Genomic DNA, 21,077 nt, shown 5'->3' on the forward strand with positions numbered 1-21,077 from the left:
CCAGATACACAATATCTACCGACTCACTTTCCAGCCCTGTTTGAACATCTGTGAATTTCTAAAATTAAAAATCTGTCAATAAAAGTAAAATATTGCTTCATATAACGAGATGAAATTCAAGTGGCTGAAGAACTCAAAGTGCATCATTGCTTTTATGGTCACTGGTCCATCGCAAAGTGCAGAGGGAAAGACATTTTCTTTCCAGTTGGGAAGGGTGGGGGGGTTCATTTTCAACCTTTTCTTCACTTCAATTGTATTGTGAAATTCTTTAACATAGCGCAAACAGTGAAATCCCCTTCTGCTTCCATTCCCCATTGACCTGGATTCTCCCAGCGTCTATCGGGGACAGGTAACAACCCCAATTGTCCATGCCTTGTCCTGTACTTGTAGGTTTGCAAACTTATTTTAAATGGTACACTCTCCAGAGAGTTTCCTTTTGATGTTTAGCACATTACAGGAGCATCACTGTAGGTATTAAGAGTGGTAAATTGATTAGATCCCAAAGTCATACTTTTTCAGTTTTTATTAACAAATTCCAACCACCTAGGAGTTGAAGGAAAAAGATCTAGCAGCAGAATTGTTTCTGTAATGGTGTCAATTTGGTGGAATAGTCTACTTAGGGAGATTAGGATAGGGGAAAACTTGGAATTATTTAGAAATCTATTTTAAAACCAGATTTTTTTCTGTAGGACTTTAGGTATGGAAATGAAGAGTTGTTAAGTCTATGGGTGAGATAAAATCAGTATTCAAGATTTTATGTTCCACCTTTGAATACATATACATGATCTTCTTTAAGCTTGTAAACAAGCTGAGGTTTGTTAATTTTTATGAATCTAACTATGCAAACTGCCTTAAACAAGCAGGAATGCTGGTACTGGCTATGTATACATTTTTTGTTAATAAAGATAAACTTGGTATGGGGTAAAAGTCAGTGAAAAGACATATCAAGTTTTAAAATGCACCAAGGGTTCCAGAGAAATAAAGCCCCTCAAAAATGGCCCAGTGCATTTCTATGCGAGTTCCAGCTTCTGCCTCTTCCCTGTTCTCAACTCACTCCAACTACCCAAAGTTCCCCTCCACCATACCTGCTCTCAAGTCCCCTAAATTGCTACTCTCACCTAAGCTGTCCTCAGATGGTCTACACCAAATAAATAACCTAAGAAAACAGACATTTAGATTCTGCAAGAAGAGCAGGAAAGCATCTCGTAGCTGGCGGCAAGGTTCTGAAGGGAGGTGATTTGTAATATGGAAAGGGCTCAGTAAGATAGAGAAATGTTACCCATCATACTGGGTGTCACAGGCTTGATTAAAAGAATTTCCAAACACCTCTTGATATGTTACCTATACTTGTTTCTTATAGACTCTAGAGGGAAGATCTCTGGTATGGTGCATGTATTCCAGGGAGTGTTAGCAGTAAATCTGAGAAACTGAGATCATACACCACATACCCCGTCTTAGAACTGGATTCATTACTGTCCCGGTTTATGCAAAACTAACCTACTTGAAGATTCTGCTCTCAGCTCCCTAAAATGTGTCCCCTTCCCTAGACTTATACATACCAAACTTACACAAATAGTCTGATTGGAAAGAATTACACATGTACCACTAGTAAAATTCTTGTTTTGACAGGCCTTTGGCTAAGGTGCAAATCTATTGGTCTGTCTTAGATGTATTGTTTTATGAGACTGTATTATGAATATGATGAGTAATAAGGAATATGTGGATTGTTTGGTTTTGTATGGTTTTTGTTGTAATCCAATGAAGTTAGCTATTGGGCTTGATCAAGTTGAATCCCAAGCGTAAATAAATGCTTGCTTGCGTGGTAGAACAAGATTTTACCCATATCAAGTTTTTAAGTATGATCTGTGCATTACTACCCAGCAGCTGTAGAAAAGGTCAAAACTTTAGATCTGTTGAATCTATTCAATACCAAAACCAGTCCAATGCACTGGAGACTGGATCTTACCTTGCCTAATCTGTTCTCACTATTACTCTCTCTAAATTTCTCTTGCAGGGTCTCTGCTAGCTCACACAGAAGAGCACCATTATCCAACTTCTCCATAAATGTTTCTGCTGTGATTTCCTTACCTGCAAGGAAAGAAGAGAAAATCTTCAGCAACAGTTGCACCAGCCAGTGACCTGAAGTTGTGCCTAACCAGTGTGGCTTTGTGCTAACATTCAGAACGGCTTAGGTGCAGCTTAAACCATTGTACAATTGCTGCTAAGTCTGCCCCTTTGTGAGGCCTAAAATGAGATGCCAGTTTACAGAATTGCTGCCTCATTGCATGGAAATTGATTGTACAGGCAATAATCAGTAGGTTAGTGCACATTAAATTCATTTTGTGCACTCTACATTTTTTACACGTATGCTAACAAATGCACATCCGTAGTGCTGAGCTTCACCATCACTTGGCTAGACCTTTACCTGCAAAGGGTATGAACAGGTTCATTAAAATCGGTACATAATCTGCTTGTTATGCTGCTTTAAGAAAATATCGCACAGACAGGCTGAAGCTCTTTAGATATTGAAAATGGTCAATAGCTGCCTCTATGGAGTGCATGATTTACAATGATGTGCAAGAGAAAGTAGAAAGCCAGTTCATGGAAATTCCATTTTCTTATGATAATAAACATAAACCAGCACAAGCTACTACCACTGAAATTTAGACTTTAGTATATCATCTTGCACTTCAAAAGAAACTCTTTCAGAATAAGGAACATAGTTGATGTCCATTACATATCTATTTTGAGGACCTTTACGCAGTGTGAAAGCAGACACAGCATTTTGAAACCAATACAATGTGAGCTTCAGGAAAACTAGCCATCAGAAATGGACCAAAACTCACACACATTTAAACCCTGCCCTATTAGCTGGAGATGGGTGGGGTTTATCGGCTCACGGTAATTCAGTACAACAAGAGTCTGAAATGACAGTGTCTGATCATGGAGAAAGTGAAGCCATCCACCTCGGTGGTGGTGGCATATAAACATTTAGCAGAGCACATAGGGTTCATTCTATATATGTGGGCATCTCCTTCTAGATACTCCAATGCTGTGCCATGAGAGCCTATTCTATAGTGGCATCTGGGTGGCTGGATTCTATTATAGATAGAGGCTGACCAAATTTCATTTCGCTTTCGGCACTGAAACAGGCCCGAAATGCCAGTTCATTTTCAGCTAAACTTGAAACTCAAGTCTCCATTACGATCACTCTCAGCCCCCCCCATCCCCAGCAAAAGACAGGCCCATTCGTGGCAACTTCCCCTCCCATTGTAGCCCCCCTCCCAAGCCTGTGCCACTGGTGGCATCCCCCTCCTCAGTTCCCACACATTCCTGCATAGGATTGCCCAGAAAATGGCTTCCAGGAGTTCCATTTTCAGGGCCAGGTGTGCGCAGAAGCAGGAGTGAGTGCGGACGCTTCTGCACCCACTACCCACCAATGTAAAGGTAGGCTCATGAAGGGGCTGTCATGGATGGAGGGCAGTAGTTAATCCGAGCAGCCTATTTCAGTCACAGATTCGGTTTTAGCAGAAACTGAAAAATCTTGGTTTTGGTCAGGTTCTAATTATAGAATACTAGTGCAGCCCACTAAAGGCCATAGACCTGACATCACTGCGACAAGGGTACAGGTAATTAACAGTATTCTGTAAGCAGCATGCATAAGTGATACCACTGCCCATCCTAGCCCATCTGAATGCCCCGTGCATTTACACGCGTTAAGTCTGTGAACATGCAGGCATTCTAGTGCAATTGGTGGGCAGCCAGTTATAGAACTGCTCCTTTAACTGTGGTGCACGTTGGGATTTCAGGTATGTGGTAATGTGAACCAGGGCCGGCTCTGGAGTCAGGATCGACCGGAGCCACACAGTGTCAAGGTCAGCAAAATAATATTACTTTTTTTTTTTAAAAAAGGTGCTAGGTATGGGGATCCTGTTAACTTCACAGTCAAGGAGATAACATAAAACAGTCCTTAGGTGTAAGCAAAATGGACTTCTGTGGTCCTGCCCCTGCAGGCCACAGCATGCACCAGTCTCTAGTCAACAATAGTCACCCAACGGCCCCTGGCTGCATCAAACATATAGTTCTTTAAGGTCCCCAGTGGCATTGGGCCTACCTGACCTTCAAATTTGCAGTTCGCATGTAGGTGGTAAAAGCAAATGCGGTTGGGCATCGCTGCTTCCTTCTGGGCCTCCTTAACCTGGCTATGCATCTAGATTTTATACTTTCTAGTTCCTGCTTTCTGCATCCATCCTTCCCATGTCACTTCCCCCTTAGGTGGGACTATAGGCCTTAAGGTGGTTCTGAAACTGTGAAGGTGCATCCTTAAGGGGAAATGGCCATGTTCTATAGAGTCCCTCACAAGGTAATTGTCATGAAATGCCTAGCCACCTGCCTGGAGATACCCCACAGCCACTCAGAGGGTCTATCCCTAGCACAGCTCAGATCTGCCTGCACCTGCCACTTGTGCTCTACACTAGCACCCTCCTCCCACCAACTGGGTCACAACTGCCTCTGGGTGAGTCTCCCGCTCTTCAATTATCCCCAGTGATTTCTAGGTTACTGGAGCGACTCTCCCAGTGGTCCCACAGTTCCTGAAAAGCACTCACAGACCCAACACACAAACCACCAGGATTCTTTATCAGTCCAGACAAACAGGACAAACAAATAATTGTGCTTATTCTTAGAACTTGGAACAGTGGACAAAAAAATTGTGCAGATAGCAAACAGTAACAAATAACTGAACAACAGATCAATTAGAAAATTAAACATTTACATACTTCCTAGAAAGTACCTGGGAAGATCAGGGCATATATCTATTCACAGAGCTTCAGCAAAGATCTCTCTCTCTCTCTTCTCCCATGCTGAAACTGAACTCAAACCCAGTAAAGTCCCAATGAGATGAGTTCCTGGACCAATCAGAGCCCTTCAACAAAATTTAAAATATATACTGCTTCTTGCTTCCTGTTTGTGTCAAACTAAAGAAAAACAGTTGGTGTCTTTCTATACAAGGTCTTTATTCAAGTCAATAAAAATAACCCGACACGTGACGTGTTTCGGCCGTAAAGGCCTGCATCAGGGGTCTACTGATCTTTGATGCAAAAAAAAAAAAACTTGTAAAGCAGATGACTCACAGTCAATTATAGGTCTTTGTTTCTCCTGTGGAGAGATCACCTTCTGTGGGTGTTTGCTAAACTAATGAAAAAAAACACTCAGTTCTCTGTAACAGCTTTCCAGCAAAGAAACACCACCTGCTGGCCAAATAGGAATAATACACTTCAGAATACAATGCAAGAAAATATTCAATATATTTTAAAGGCTTAAAACACACTTTCTTCACAGTAATTAAAAAAAGGATGCCACATAATTCCTTGATTATTATTTGTTATATTTGAAAACAAGAATTCAAACACACTTTGCACATCCTGTAGAAATGTTAATTACTACCACCAGGAATAAAGCATCAACTTACCTAACAAGTTTGTTAGCCACATGGCTAGATCTTCTTTCATTGGAAATAAGTTTGCTTCATGCCTGATGGCCAACCACTGGCTATACTGCTGCATATCAGAGAGACCGGGTCCACGAACCTTGGGGCTCTGAGGTGAGCACATGCTTAATCTCCCTGTAACACACAAAACAAGAATTTACAGAGGGTCTAGAGTTTCCAGTGGTATAAAGGCCCAGTGCTCAGCAGTACAGTTTGCAAAGCCGAGTATCAAAAGGTAAATCTTCAAAATATAACTGGGTCGTACTTTCCAAATGAAAGCCCTAATTTCTCAATGAAGACTGATACGAGTGGGCAAAAGAAATACTAGTCATACATCTAGAAATACTAAGGACTCTCACCTTAAAAAAAGGAGGGGATATTTTTGTTCTTTTCACCTTAAGACAGAAAATCAGAAGACAGATATGAAAGTATTTCCAAAGGTTGTTAGGACATACAGTACCTACAAGATGTCCAAACATTTGATATATATCTTTCAATATAAGAATAGTAGTAAAGTTTCTTGAATCTTAAATTCTGACCTAGAGGGTTTTTTTCGTGGAATTGATCAGCATGTGGCAGGCAACACTTCGAATGAAATTCATAATTATAGCGATTTGACTAAACAGGAATGTCAAACTGCAATCCTGGAGGCAGTGAATGCAAATGCCTCATAAATATTCATTAAGAGTATTCTGAAAACCTGATTAGTTTGTGACCTCTCAGAGCCGCAGTTTGTCACCCCTGGATTAGGTGCTCTAGTGACATCAGTTTCAATTACTGAAGGCAGAGCCTATTTGTGACATGTTCAGAGGAGACAAACCTACAGCACAGCTGTTTAAAAGACAGGAAAAAATGTTGCCATGTTAATTAATGACAGGCAGTTAGAACAATGGAAGAGATGGATTTGTGCTGTTGCCTCTGGTTATAAGAGTTACAACAATGAAAAAGCAATACAGACGTTCAAATATTTGAAAGGTATTAATCCACAAACAAACCTTTTCTGGAGACGGGAAGATGGTAGAACTAGAGGACATGCATTGAGGTTGAAGGGGGACAGACTCAGGAGTAATGTCAGGTTGAAGGGGGGCAGACTCAGGAGTAATGTCATGAAGTATTTTTTTCACAGAAAAGGTGGTAGATACATGGAATGCCCTCCCACGCGAGGTGGTGGAGATGAAAATGCTAATGGAATTCAAACATGATTGGGATAAACACAAAGGAATCCTGTTTAGAAGGAATGGATCCACGGAATCTTAGCGGAGATTGGGTGGCAATGCTGGTAATTGGGAAGCAAAACCAGTGCTGGGCAGACATCTACGGTCTACACCCTGATCGTAACTGAATAGAGGGCTGGAGTGTAAATTTTAAGGGGCTTCAGAACCTTTAGTACAAGAACAGTACTGGGCAGAACTCTACGATCTGTGCCCTGAGAAAGGCAAGGACAAATCAAACTCTGGTATACATATAAAGTATCACATACCATATAAAATGAGTTTATCTTGTTGGGCAGACTAGATGAACTGAACAGGTCTTTATCTGCCATCATTTACTATGTTACTATGTAATAGGGTTAATGAAATTAGAAACCTGGCCAATTTTCTTGCCATGCACCACAGGATGGTAAAGATTAGTGTAATATACTGCAGGAAGGAAGCTATTATTTAAGTAATAGGAAAATAAATTATTGGCAGTTTTTCCATTCTATTATATTATACAAATAAAGTATTTTTGCAGCTTCACTTTGTGATAGTAAAGATATATTAACCCTAAATCATCACACTATATTTTAAAAAAGAAAAGCTCTTTGGAAAAATTGCATCACTATACACATTACAACATCAGATCTTTGAAATGGTAGGGATTATAAATGAGGTAAAACATTAAAGGGCCTCTTTCACTGAACATGCTAACGATTCCCATGAGGCAGTCCATTTGAACTGAATGGGCTGCGTCGCATTAGCCGCGCCAAGAATCACTAGCGTGCTTCAGTAAAAGGGGCCCTAAAAGAAGAATTATTTTAAAAAGAGGAAAAATCCATTTTAAGCCTTAGAATGGAGTCATCACTTAGGATGTGAAAACCATTGAGTCCAGAACGATAAGTTTATTTAAAGAAACAAAAAATGCACCTTTACTCCAGCTTGTAAAGACATCTTTGCAAAAGGAAAGAACTCAACGTGGTAAAACGACAAAGGGAGTAGTTATCAAGCAGCATTACAGCTATACCTCATGTTATTTACCCCTTAATGTAGTGGTAGTTAAGTCATTATGGCATAAATAGTAATGAGATACAAAACATGCAAAACAGCTATTTACTGTGTAAATTCTATTTCTGCAGTAATCACTGCAAGCTATGATATAGCTGAAAAAAATAATCCCAGCAAAAAGATAATTTTAATGTCCTAGGAGAATCAGGCCGCAAAACCATGGCCCAATGCTTCTGGGCCACATTTTAAAGGTCTGGTGCTTTGCAAGAAAAGCTGCACTCCCCCCCTCCAAATCACACCTTCACCCAGGATGTACCCCCCCCCCCCCAACCTCCTGTAGGCCCCACTCTTACCTACCTTCAAAGTTTCCCAGTCTCCAGTGAGGTTGGGATGGGTGTTCCCTACTGGCAGCGATCGTTCCTGTCCTTGTCAGTTCCATGTTTAAAATGGAACTGTGACGTCTAGTGGTTGTCTTGCAGTACTACAACTAGATGTCAGGCTTCCATATAATGGCCTTTTGAACTTTATACAGAAACCCGACCCCCTAGTGGCAGTACTGCAACACTATTGATAGGGATGCCTGCGCCATTTTGAACCTAGCACCAGAAACGACAAGAGTGACTGGGAATCGCTCCTGCCCAACCCTACTAGAGATCAAGGAACTTTGAAGGTAGACTGGGGCAGGGCCTACAGAATGTAGTGGGGGGAGGATCAGCTTTTCTTGCAGATCTCCAGCCCTTTAAGGTGTGGCCCAGAAGCAATGAGCTGTGGCTTTATAGCCCAATGCTCTCAGCATGATAATGTTATTCATTTACCATGGAGCTCAGTAATTCGAGGTCCTGAAATACTGAGGGAGTCATCAACCTGCATTAACTTAAAACTGTGGTAAAAGCACAGCCTTTACTGCACCTTGATATCTACCCCTCCCCCAAGTCTCACTACCACACTGTCAATGCATGGATATTTCATTGTCACATCTAGAACAATTTGCAGGTGGTGCGGGACAAAAAAAATAGTAACTGGACTCAAAAGGCATGAGATCAACACACAACATGGAATCAAAATAAAATTTAAATGACTTGCATGTTTGTTAACCCTTGAAGCTCTTGCAGATTGTTCTGCCTATTCTCGCTCAACACATGCCAATTTATTGAAAATATTTGCCTATACATGACTCAGACATTTCTTAGCTAGATTTTGTGATTCCTGGGACAGGCATTTACCACCAAACACAGATCGAGTCTGGCAATATTTGCATGCGCATTTCAAACTTTTTTCTGTATGTAATAGAATCAGACCTTTTTATGTATTTTATCGGTTTTAGAAAATTTTGCCATCATTGATTTTTTTTGTCTACTAATAAACTCAGTTTTATGCATGCTGTTAACTTGCCTCTGTAGCTGGTTGGAATGTAATTGGTCCCCCCTCCCCCTCCTGTTCTTTTGACACTTTTAAAATAAGGTATAGAGGGGGGGTCACCTGCACAGAGTGACAGGTACAACCGTAAGCAAAGGCACAGAGAGTATACCCTGCACACAGCAGCAAGTAAAACTCTACCATCTTACTGGGCAGACTAGATGGGCCAAGCTGCAGACGCAGTCATTTACTATGTTACTATATTTCTCAGGGGCTCCCCCTCCCCAAAGATCTGGAGCAGTAGATATCCACAAAACAGTTACCTTTTCTGTGTTTTTTTTTCCTTCTGGGAAAACAGTTCTTTGGAAGAAGGAAAGTAGACTAAATCTGTCTAGAAAGACCTTCAGAAGCAGCAGCTCAGTAAACTCAGTCCTTGTTAGCTGTCCAAATTGAGGTCTGCCATCCAGGATCTCAAGATTGGTCCTCGCAGTTAAGAATCCCTCTCAGGATAACGCAGAGCTGGCTTACTGGCATACACCCTGCTTCAACAAGCAGCAAGGGGTGAAGGGCTCTCTTCCAAACCCACCCCAACCAGTAACACTGAACAGTAGGTGTTTTATCTGTCTTTACAGTAGTGCATTTTACTTCTCCACTGCTCAAACACAGGGAACGCATTCTGTGTTATGCCAGCACAGTAATTTAAACGGATTGCTGATATCTGTAAACTGATCGTTCCATTGCAAACAAGACGGAACTGAGCAATTCTTTGCTCTTCTATTGATTTCTTGGGGTTTGGTGCTTAGGGGGAGGGAGACCTAAGTACAGTTGCAAAAATAAAGTTTTATAACCTGCTTCCAAAGCTGAATAGGCATATTGAAAGCAAAGCTATTTCTGCACTTTCTTTGTATACAATGTCAAAACAAAATCTGACACATGATAAAACAATAATTATACAGGCAGCCCATGGCAGTTCTGCGAGTTAGCTGAGATGATGTTATTCTAAGAGATTTCTTAGCATATCAGTATATCCACTCAGTGGGGTTACTTTAGGAAGACTCTGTGCTAAAGTGCTCATTAACTAACAGCCACACTATCTTCTTTATGGCCTATTGTCAATAAATGGCATCTAAAGTTAAGTGGCGGGATGACACCACGCTAAGCTGGTATTCTATAGAAAGTAATCTAGGCTGAGTATACATTAGTGTACATTTTGGGTTAGATTCCATATATCACGCCTAAAAGAAAATTGGCGTGAAAAAAAGATGCCTAGGCATATTCTATAAAGTACTTTTTAGAATACGCCTAAATTTCCATATGGTTTATAGAATACACCGAGTGCCCATCTGTGTGACTAAATTTAGTCACAGGCAGTTACACCAAGTAAAACTTGGTATAAATGCAGACACCTAAATTAGGTGCGGACCAGGTGTATTCTATAACTACGTACATAGATTTTAGAAATGTCCGTGACCTGCCCATTCCATAGGCATGGCCACGCCCCTTTCAACTGTGCAACTTAGAACTTACATGCATCACTTTACAGAATATGCTTAGACAGCTGTGCGCATACATTTTAATTAATTCCAGTCAATAATTGCTTGTTAATTGGCAATTATCAGCAGTAATTGACTTGTTCACTAACTGTACACGCAAATCCAGAATACAACCAGATTTGTACATGCAATTTAAGTCATGCTATGTAGAATTTGGGGTTTGCGTATAACTTAACCTATGCCAAAGGCTGGTGCTCAATCGATGGCAGGTGCAAAAAAGCAGGTATTCTGTAACATTGTGCCTTAATTCTGGGAATGCCCCTCCCTGTTCATGCCCCCTTTGGAGTTGCACATCTAAATTTCATAGTGTGCAATGGGGCATAAGGCAGATCTGGTCTAACTCCTAATTACTGTCAATCAAGTTCTTAACTAATTATTGATTGTTAGCACCTAATTGACTAAATAGTTTATACACAGGATTGGGATCTGCACCCCAAATTTGGGTAAGATATATATAATCCGAGGGCACATGCATTAGTATGCACTGTTAGGTAAGGAGAGATATTCTCCATATACATATTTTTTGTTGGTTTAGGTGCAAGACTCTGGACGGAGTAAATGAGGGAATTGATCCAGATATTTTAAAATATTGAATAATTCTATGTTGTAAAAAGTGCACATGAGGGTGTTTTTGCTCACAAGAAATAAAAATTAGTGGAGAAGTTCTATGATCGAGAAACTTGTCCACCCTTAGAGGAATAAATCACTTTGGTGTAGTCTCGCTTGGGTGAGTTTATACTCTGAGATCTCGCCACCATTACAAAAAATATTTTGTTGGTTTTTTCAAAAAATACTTTGTGTACTTAGTATATTTGACTTATCTGGATCATTCTTTTTCTCGTTTCTTCCTTCCTTAGTAGACCCTGGTTCTTTACTGACTTTAGTTTTGATCAACCAGAGGTCATTTGAGGGATTGTTTACATTTGAACTGTTAGGCAAGGAGGCACTATGTAATCTTTCATGCTAATCCATTTTCCTCAGTTTGCAATGAGTATTCCTCTATTTTTAAACAAGTGAGAAAAGAAAAATGGCAGATAGTATTTGCTAATCATCTTTTCTGCACACACCTGGATGATATTTACCAGAAGTAGAGAAACTGGCCAGTCCAGATATCCATCCTGAACCATTTTGCCAAATGCCAGTAAGGATGATCATTTAGTTAGCATAGTTTAAATATGTAGTGTATGCAAAGCTCATTCACATGCATTAACCTGACTTCCGAATTCACCACCAACCTATGGGTGAAAAGCAATGGCAGAGAATCTAACGCCACAACGTGGCAATACAACAAAAACAAAACAAGCAAATAAATCTTGTAAGAACTGATCATGAGCAATAGAAAGAAGAGACAGAGGTCAGCTGCAGATTCCCCCTACTCTGATTCAAAGAGGGGGAGGGGAGGAAGCAGCTCTTCAGAAGGAAAACTTCCCCACCTAGAGATGAGCCATGCTTTAATATAGCCATATGCAAATAAAAATAAAAGAAGATTGCAACCCTAGATATAAAGAGGGGCATTTTCGATATGACATCCAAATCTGATTTTGGACATTTTGCAAAAACATACAAAAATCCAATATCAGACATTTTTCTGGTTCAAAAATGACCATCTTTTTGGTTGAAAAATCACCCTATTTTAGACAGTTTTGTGCTCATCTTTAAAGGGCCATTTTCAAACAAAAAACATCCAAGGGAAAAATGCACAAAAAACAAGCAATTGGGATGACTGGGAACCAGCAGTCTTTCTAGACTAGTCACACAGACATCCCAGCAGAGCAGTGCAGCAGCCTATGGGGCACTGCAGTGACCTTCACATAAAAGGTCTCAGATACACATCACCTCATACCCCCTTACATTGTATGGTGAGCCCTCCAATAGCAACAAATGTACAGTATCCACTACAATAGCCCTTATGCATCCAGGTGTCACCTATATGTGGTTTCAGTGGGTATTTTGTGGGTTTGGGGGTTCTTAAACTTTCCACCACAAGTGTACTAGTTAGAGTGGGATATAGACCTGGATCCCCTTCTCTATAGTCCACTGCACCATCCACTAGGTTACTCTAGGGACCTGCTTGCTGCTCTAAGAGGAATGGCCATTATATCTGCAGCTGTCATAGAGCCAGGTATGTCCTCTTGAGGGGAGGGAGGGAGGTCAGTGACAACTGGGAGATTAAAGGGGGGGTCATGTCATTATCCCTCTAGTGGTCATCTGATCAGTTTGGGCACCTTTTTGGCACTTAGTTGCTATTGAAACAGGACTAGCCAAAAACATCATATTTTTCCCCTTTGGGTGTTTTTAAAATGTTCCATTATTGCAGAAAAATGTCCAAATCACAAGCTCACCATAGTACCACCTTCAACATGTCCCTTTGAGATGTAGACAAACTGTGAAGATAAAACATCTTAAAAATGAGTTTTGAAAATAGCGATTCGGACATTTTTGTGAAAAAAAGTCCATCTGCCGCTTTATGCTGTTTTTTTGGGCATTTTTCTGTTTTCCAAATGAATCACAAAATATTAGAGTGAAATGTAAATAAACTTTGTACATAAGTACATAAGTACCATGTTTCTCTGAAAATAAGACACTGTTTTATATTAATTTTTGCCCCCCAAAATGCGCTAGGTCTTATTTTCAGGGGCTGTCTTATTTTTCGGGGAAACATCGGGGTCGGCCCGCCCGCCCTCCATCGCTCCCTGAACTAACCTTAAATGCCTCCTTTCACCTTCGCAACAAGCAGCAGCAGGGCAGGCCACTCCTTCCTTCAGTGTCCCGCCCTCACCTGACGTAACGTCCGAGAGGGCCCGGGGGCGGCCCGGGGGCCTTGTCCGGCTCTCAGCGGCCCTGCTTTCAAACAAAAATTTGCTAGGTCTTACTTTCAGGGAAGGCCTTATATCTACCAATTCAGGAAAACCTCTACTAGGTCTTATTTTTGGGGGATGTCTTACTTTCAGGGAAACAGGGTATTGCCATACTGGGACAGACCAAAGGTCCATCAAGCCCAGCATCCTGTTTCCAACAGTGGCCAATCCAGGTCACAAATACCTGGCAAGATCCCCCCAAAAGTACATTTTATGCTGCTTATCCCAGAAATATTTTCCCCAAGTCCAATTTAATAACAGTCTATGGACTTTTTCTTTAGGAAGCCATCCAAACCTTTTTAAAATTCCGCTAAGCTAACCGCCTTTACCACATTCCCTGGCAATTCCAGAATTTAATTACATGTTGAGTGAAGAAAACTTTTCTCAGATTCTACTACTACTTTTCTCAGAATTTACTACTTTGTAGCTTCATTGCATGCCCCCTAGTCCTAGTATTTTTGGAAAACATAAACAGACGCTTCATGTCTACCTGTTCCACTCCACTCATTATTTATTTATTTATAGCATTTGTATCCCACATTTTCCCACCAATTTGCAGACTTTATAGACCTCTATCTTATCTCCCCTCAGCTGTCTTTTCTCCAAGCTGGATCAATAAAAAGAAAAACAGCTGATTTTGCATTTGGTTTCAACCTTCATATGGGTACAGTTTCTTTCATGGTAGCCTACAAATTTGTTTCTTAGCAGAGATGCCAAGTTACCCAGTTCCAGGAGGGAGACTTTTTGGGCAGTCTCAAAGCAGTGTGGGATTTGTAGTCCCCAATTTTACCTATTGAAATCAATGCTGCAGGCCCATAATTAATCATGATGAGGGGTCAGAAATCCAGAACTAGCCTAAAATCTTCCTCCTGGAACAGGATAGTTTGAAAGCTCTGCCTTAGAATGCATTGTAATTGTTCTTGTAGCCATGTTGGTGCCTGGACAAAATTAGAGTGTTTAAGAGGTCATGCCACCTTTTAGAGGCCCAGCGAGAGATGCACTTGAGTACAGGTGAATTTTTAATGGGTGCTAAAAGCTAAGCCATTGGTTCCCAAACTGTGGGTTAAGCAAGAGACTAAATGGGGTGAAAGAAACAAGGCGTAGTGCTTCTCCATCTGGACTTCCAGTGTGACCCATTAGCAGCAGTCAGCATAGGATTATGGGACTCAAAGAATGCTCACAGATCCTACTCCCTCCTCTGGGCTGGACTTTCTGTTAGGGTACGGGGTCTGTGAGCTCAAACTGCAAACATGGTTCTGTGCTACCTGATGCTCCTTACTGCCACCTGTGTTGCCTTCATGCATTGGATAAATGGGGGGGGGGGGGGGGAGGAGGGAGAAGACAGCGGATCTGCTCTCTGGTGTCATGAAAAATTTTTAAATGTTAAAATAGGGCCATGCTGGAGAAAAGTTTGGGAAGGACTAAAGCAACATTTATCAAGACTTCCGGTACATTACATATTACAATCTGTATTTAGCATAACTATAACACTGAACTCGCAAATAGGTGGGAAAATGTGGGTTACAAATGCAATAAATAAATAAATAAATAAATATAAACTCCATGTTGGCAAGGGGTAGTTGAGCTATTCCTGGATTTTTCTCCTATTGAATGTAGGGGAGTTATTTGATTTTCTTGGGGAAAACTCAGTATGACTACAACTGTCTGCATGGAGTGGGGGGTAAAATCAGTACTGGCTCCATTGGTCCCCCTATACATGGAACTGCATGGGTACTCTCATATTGAGGCCTATTGACAGAGTTGTTCTATACTGACAGAAAGTGAGAAAAACCCTTTAGTATATGAAGCCCTACATTAGGATTTCTCAACAAAGATCTGGAGCCCACAAACCTATTTTCTAGAACGTTCACAATGATTTCTCAAAACCTATTTACATACATTTGAGACCTGTGTATGCATGTAGTACAGAGGGTCTATCAACCGCAGATATCCCAAACACCAAAGCTGTTAGAACTCCAGGGCCATGACTGCAAAAGGTATACATTAATGAATCAACACTAGTTTAGATTCCCATAAGCATGGAACTTTAATTCACCACTATTCTCTTAGTGTTCATATGTTTAATGAACTGGAGATAGAGGTAAGGGACCTGGAAGCACAAGAGAAGAAAAAGGACTGCATACGTATTTATAGCATAAGATCAAAACTTGTTCTAAAATTCCACCCAGAATGCACAGAATAATGATAAGCAGATGAGTTCAATGAGAAACCCTTATACAACACATCTAATTGTAGTCCAACTCACAGCTCCATTACACTTGCCACATTCAAGGACTGAGGTCTACAAAATCCTGGGTGGTGTAGAATGAGTAGAAGTAAATCAATTTTTTACTCATTCTAAAAGTACAAAGACTAGGGGACACTCAAAATTACATGGAAATACTTTTAAAACAAATAGGATGAAATATTTTTTCACTCAATGAATAGTTAAGCTCTGGAACTCTTTGATGGAGGATGTGGTATCAGCAGTTAGCGTATCTGGGTTTTAAAATGGTTTGGACAAATTGCTGGAGGAAAAGTCCATAGTCTGCTATTGAGACAGACATGGGAAGCAACTGCTTGCCCTGGGATTTGTAGTATGGAGTGTTGTCACAATTTGGGTTTCTGCCAGGTACTTGTGACCTGGCTTGGCCACTGTTTGGAAAACAGGATACTGGACTAGATGGACCACTGCTCTGACCCAGTATGGCTACTCATGTTCCTATGACTAACATTGACTTAGCATACCTACCCCGAGGTCCAGCAAATATATTCCTTGTACAAGGAATCTTTCCTAACTCAAAAATCTAAAAGATTTGTGAAGACCACATGATTCAGCTTCTCTTCTGCTACTGATCTGAATAGTTGGCTGAAAGAAGCAGTGAATGTGTCCAAGCACTACACAGAACACCCGCCAGATAGTCATGTGGGGCATCAATCAGCCAAAAATGTGGAAACAGAGGAAGTCTGACAGGGAACCTATTTACACAATCCAACAGTCCGTTCATATATAATTCATCCCCCCCCCCCATTTTATTTACAGACCCAAAAGCTATGAGTGGAGTTGCTACCCCCACCTTTTTTTTAATCTACAGAACTAAAAGCCATGAGTGGAGCAGTTAATTTAAAGAAGGAATTCTGAAACAGTGGCAAGACCATAACCAGGGCCAGATCCAATATGCTAAGTAACCCAACATCCTGCCAGTCAGGGCCGGTCTTAGGCAGGGGCAAGTGGAACAGTTGCACAGGGCCCCGCGCCTCCAGGGGTCCTGTGGCGTTCCCTCCTGCTCCCCACCACTGGCGCGATCTGACTCCTTGCCTCCCCTCCCCCGAGCCGCAGGGTGCCCTCCCGGCACATACCCGAGGCCACCCTGGTGGTGTAGTCTTCAGGGCAGGAAAGATCCCCAGTCTTTCCTGCCCGCTGCTGGCACTGATGCCTTGTGGCTGCATCGCTCTTTAAAAATGGCTGCCGAGACTGTTGGCTCAGGCAGCCATGTGAATATTCAATTACTGTTTCATTATTGCTACCAAGTATTACATATTAAGCGGATCTGTTTTAATTAATTTATCTAGTCCTTACATGCACATGCTTTTGTTTTTTAAACCCAAAGGTTTCCTATGATAGCATTGTGCGTATTTGAATTAGTTTTTCTGTACAAGTTTTGTTTGATTTGTCTTTATTTGAAATTTTAAAAAATGTTTAAAATGCATCTTGACAACAAGCGGTGGGGCGGGGCCCCCACCTAACTGGTCTGCACAGGGCCCCGCAATTGCTAAGACCGGCCCTGCTGCCAGTCCTCAAATAGGGCAATGGAGAAGCTGCCTCAGATAATAAGCAAAACACATAAAGACATGAAAAGTAAACCCATTCATAAGGTGCTATTATCTAGTGTATGAAAAAGATGTGCTAAAAGCACAAAAGGAAGTAAACCCTTTGAAAGGGGACACAAGATAGCATGACTAAGACCGATATTACATGGTTTCCCCTGAGCAGGCAAATTCAATTAATGAGTTTGCCTTTAAAGTTTTCAAGATTCTGTTCATTAAGCCCAGCAAAGAAATAGGTCGAAAACATTCATCAAAGCTCCACATGTTCTGCACCGGAGACGCTGCAGTACGAGACTCCCCGAGAGAATAAAAGATCCTTTTTAAAATACATTTTACAAACTCCGCATCTCTTCTTCAAACTGTTTCTTTTTACCAAGCAGGAGAGAAAGAAAAATCTTATTCCGAAAGTTAAATGGCTGGTTTCACTGCTACAACTTGCAGGGCTTCAAAGAAAGATATATTTAATAATCGAATACGACGAACCTGCCCATAGGAATATTTACTGCTACTGAGAAGCAGAAAGAACAAGTAGAAACGACAAGGGGACTGCAAGCTAGTCTTCAAGCCAATAAACCCCCTCCTGAAAGTTACGTTGGTATTTTGCCCTAAATTACAATGTATTCTAGTGCTGAGGGGCCAGTCGAGCTGCTAAAATCACTCTTGGCTCAGTCAGCGAGTCTCTCCCTCCACCCTGAAACTTCACTTACTCTCTCCTTCTGCTCTGCACCACTTTCTGCTCCTCCTCTGCACAAATCGCCAGCAGCTGCTCTGCCTGTCCTCATGCTTTTGATTGCTCCAACTCTTGCTCTTTTTTGCAAACTATTTTTTTTTTCCAAGGGAGAAACAGATTTCCTACTTTTCAGCCATTTACCCTGACGGAACGGAAGTCAATGCAGTTACTCGCCCCCTGCCTAAAACATATCCATTTGGCATCAGCTTTACCCTAAAAAAAAAAAAAAGTCTGAAAGATTGTATTACAGTCTGTGGCCCTGCTGCTTTCTTCAGGGTTTTTTTTTTTAAATCCACTTTTTTTTTTTCTAAAACAATCTCCTTCCAAAACAAATGCTGAAAAGAAATAATTACTTTTTCCTCAAAAATAGCTTGTTTCTTTTAAATGATCATTTCCCCCCAATGTTTCCCTAGGTTTTAACAAATGGCTCTGGCCGTCTTAAGAAAGACAGGTTGTTCCAATTCCCTTATTCAGTTGTTTTTTTTTTTGGGGGGGGGGGGGGTTCAAAATGCTCTGCTCATAAAAATAAAGAGTTTCAAATACTAACTTTTTGTAGTTCAGATTGGAAGTGGCCATTAATTTTAAGGCATCAAGTTAAGGATGGGACTTGAGAGCTCATTTTTCTTGAGGTTTGCTTCAGCAGTGGCCGGATTAGCTGATTAATTCTGGGTGCAGAGAAGCCTCCAGCCCAGAGATGCCAAGTTACCCAGCTCCAGGCTGGAGATTTTGGGACAGTCCTGGTTTTCACCTTACATGCCAAAGCAGTATGGGATTTTTACTGCCTGAGCCTGCTCTTTGAAATCAGTGCTGCAAGTCCCATAATGCACCAGGATGGGTTGATGACAAATCCAGGACTGTCCCAAAATTTCCAACCTGAAACTCTGCTCCATACTCTTTCAATAAGGAGGAAAAGCTATTCGGCCCCACAAGCCATGTAATTGTGCTCTGTTTCCTACTGGCACTTTCTAATTCATTCCTGGAACATTCAAAACTGCATATTTCTCTCTATTTCTTTTATAATCTATTAGTGAATTATTATCTGTTTTTAGCATGATTCCTGAAAATAAAAGCCAACAAAAACATGACAAGTTTTAATTGGACTAACTCAGGGCTTTCTAACCAGGTCCTCTGGACACACACATCTCTGGTGCTGTCTGGATATCCACCATGAGCCTGCATGAGATAAAAACTTCATAGAATGAATGCTAATCTTCTTTAGATACATTTATTGTGGGACATCCTGAAAGCCAGAGTGGGTGTTTTCCAAGGCCTGGACTGATCTCTTTACTGACTTCTGGAGCTAGACTTCCCCTCTGTTGGGTTAAAAATAACCTGTATAGGCAGGGGCAGGAGATTGGATTTGATACACTACCTTCCTGTAGTTACAAAGTGGTTTACATTTTTTATACAGGTACTAATTTGTGCCAGGTTAATGAAGGGTTAAGTGACTTGTCCACGGTCACAAGGAGCCATAGTGAGAACTGAACCAAGTTCTGCAGGTTCTTAGGCTGCTACTACTACTAGTAATCATTTCTATAGCACTACTAGATGTATGCAGTGCTGTACACATTATATACAGGTATTTTCTCTGTCCCTAGGGGGCTCACAATCTATGTTTTTTATACCTGGGGCAATGGAGGGTTAAGTGACTTACCCAAGGTCACAAGGAGCTATAGTGGGAATTGAACCCAGGTTGAAACCTTCTGCTCAGTGTGCTGCTGCGGCTAAGAAAGCAAATATAATGTTAGGTATTATTAGGAAAGGAATGGAAAACAAAAATGAGGGTGTTATAATGCCTTTGTATCGCTCCATGGTGTAACTGCACCTCGAATATTGTGTTCAATTCTGGTCGCCGCATCTCAAAAAACATATAGTGGAATTAGAAAAGGTGCAGAGAAGGGCGATGAAAATGATAAAGGGGATGGGACTACTTCCCTATGAGGAAAGGCTAAAGCGGCTAGGGCTCTTCAGCTTAGAGAAAAGGCGGCTGATGGGAGATATGATAGAGGTCTATAAAATAATGAGTAGAGTTGAATGGGTAGATGTGAAGCGTCTGTTTATGCTTTCCAAAAATACTAGGACTAGGGGGCATGCGATGAAGCTACAATGTGGTAAATTTAAAATGAATCGGAGAAAATTTTTCTTCACTCAACATGTAATTAAACTCTGGAATTTGTTGCCAGAGAATGTGGTAAAGGTGGTTAGCTTAGCAGAATTTTAAAAAGGTTTGGACGGCTTCCTAAATGAAAAGTCCATAGACCATTATTAAATGGGCTTGGGGAAAATCCACTATTTCTGGGATAAGCAGTATAAAATGTTTTGTACTTTTTGGAATCTTGACAGGTATTTGTGACCTGGATTGGCCACTGTTGGAATTCTGGGCTTGATGCACCTTTGGTCTGTCCCAGTATGGCAATACGTATGTACTTAGCAGGATCAAAGGCCACTGCACTAACTATTAGGCTACTCCTCTACTCTAAGGCTGCTGTCCTGAGTCTACTCCACTCCAAGGGAGGGGGATGGAACCTGGTATACTGCCATTCAGTGATTACAATCAAAGTAGTTTCAGGATTCCAGAAAGCCAACAAATACATGGTGCATATTACCACTTCACTGATGCATTTTTAGCACACCAGCTGTAAAAGGCTCCTCTACCAGCAAAGGTATTTTATGCACGGGGGAGGAAGTCTTTTGTCACCTGCCTATAGTATGTGTGGATGAAAGTAGTTAAAAAAAATAAAGTTGCTTTTAGTACAAAAATATAAATGTATGTCTTTCAAAAGAGAGAAAGTTGTGCTCACGAGGTATTCAAGTAATGCTTTCCTTTCCTAGGGGTTGATGAAATAAAAATACACTAGGCTTTGTGCAGGGTTAACGCAACTTCAGCGCACAACTTTGAGGGCACATGATGCAGAAAAGTCTTCTGTTAGACCCTAATGCACAGCATATTAAAATCAACGGTAATAAAGCTATTGACTATTCTGTCCCAATGCAGAAAAGTATGCAGAAGACTTTAAGGCTGAGCACGATGCTGGGGCTATAACTCCAGGTTTCGTTCTT

At 41.1% G+C, this 21,077-nt stretch overlaps 1 protein-coding gene across 3 annotated transcripts in view; it reads right to left on the reverse strand.

The window, feature by feature from the left end:
• The window catches only part of GAS2 (growth arrest specific 2), a 98,276-nt gene extending 79,533 nt beyond the window's left edge, over positions 1–18,743 (reverse strand). The window contains exons 1-3 of one of the 3 annotated variants that reach the window (XM_030200701.1): positions 18,565–18,743; positions 5,471–5,623; positions 1,967–2,088 (exon numbers count right to left, since the gene is read on the reverse strand). In XM_030200701.1, the coding sequence (XP_030056561.1) occupies positions 1,967–2,088; positions 5,471–5,612 (264 nt within the window). In that variant the 5' untranslated portion in view covers positions 5,613–5,623; positions 18,565–18,743. Of the gene's footprint in view, positions 1–1,966; positions 2,089–5,470; positions 5,624–17,770; positions 17,902–17,994; positions 18,145–18,564 lie in introns of those variants that run through there. The other 2 variants (XM_030200700.1, XM_030200702.1) reach the window with 2 other exon arrangements.
• Positions 18,744–21,077: the final 2,334 nt, after the last annotated feature.

This window comes from Microcaecilia unicolor, chromosome 4, assembly GCF_901765095.1.
Source record: "Microcaecilia unicolor chromosome 4, aMicUni1.1, whole genome shotgun sequence".
Taxonomy (NCBI): domain Eukaryota; kingdom Metazoa; phylum Chordata; class Amphibia; order Gymnophiona; family Siphonopidae; genus Microcaecilia; species Microcaecilia unicolor.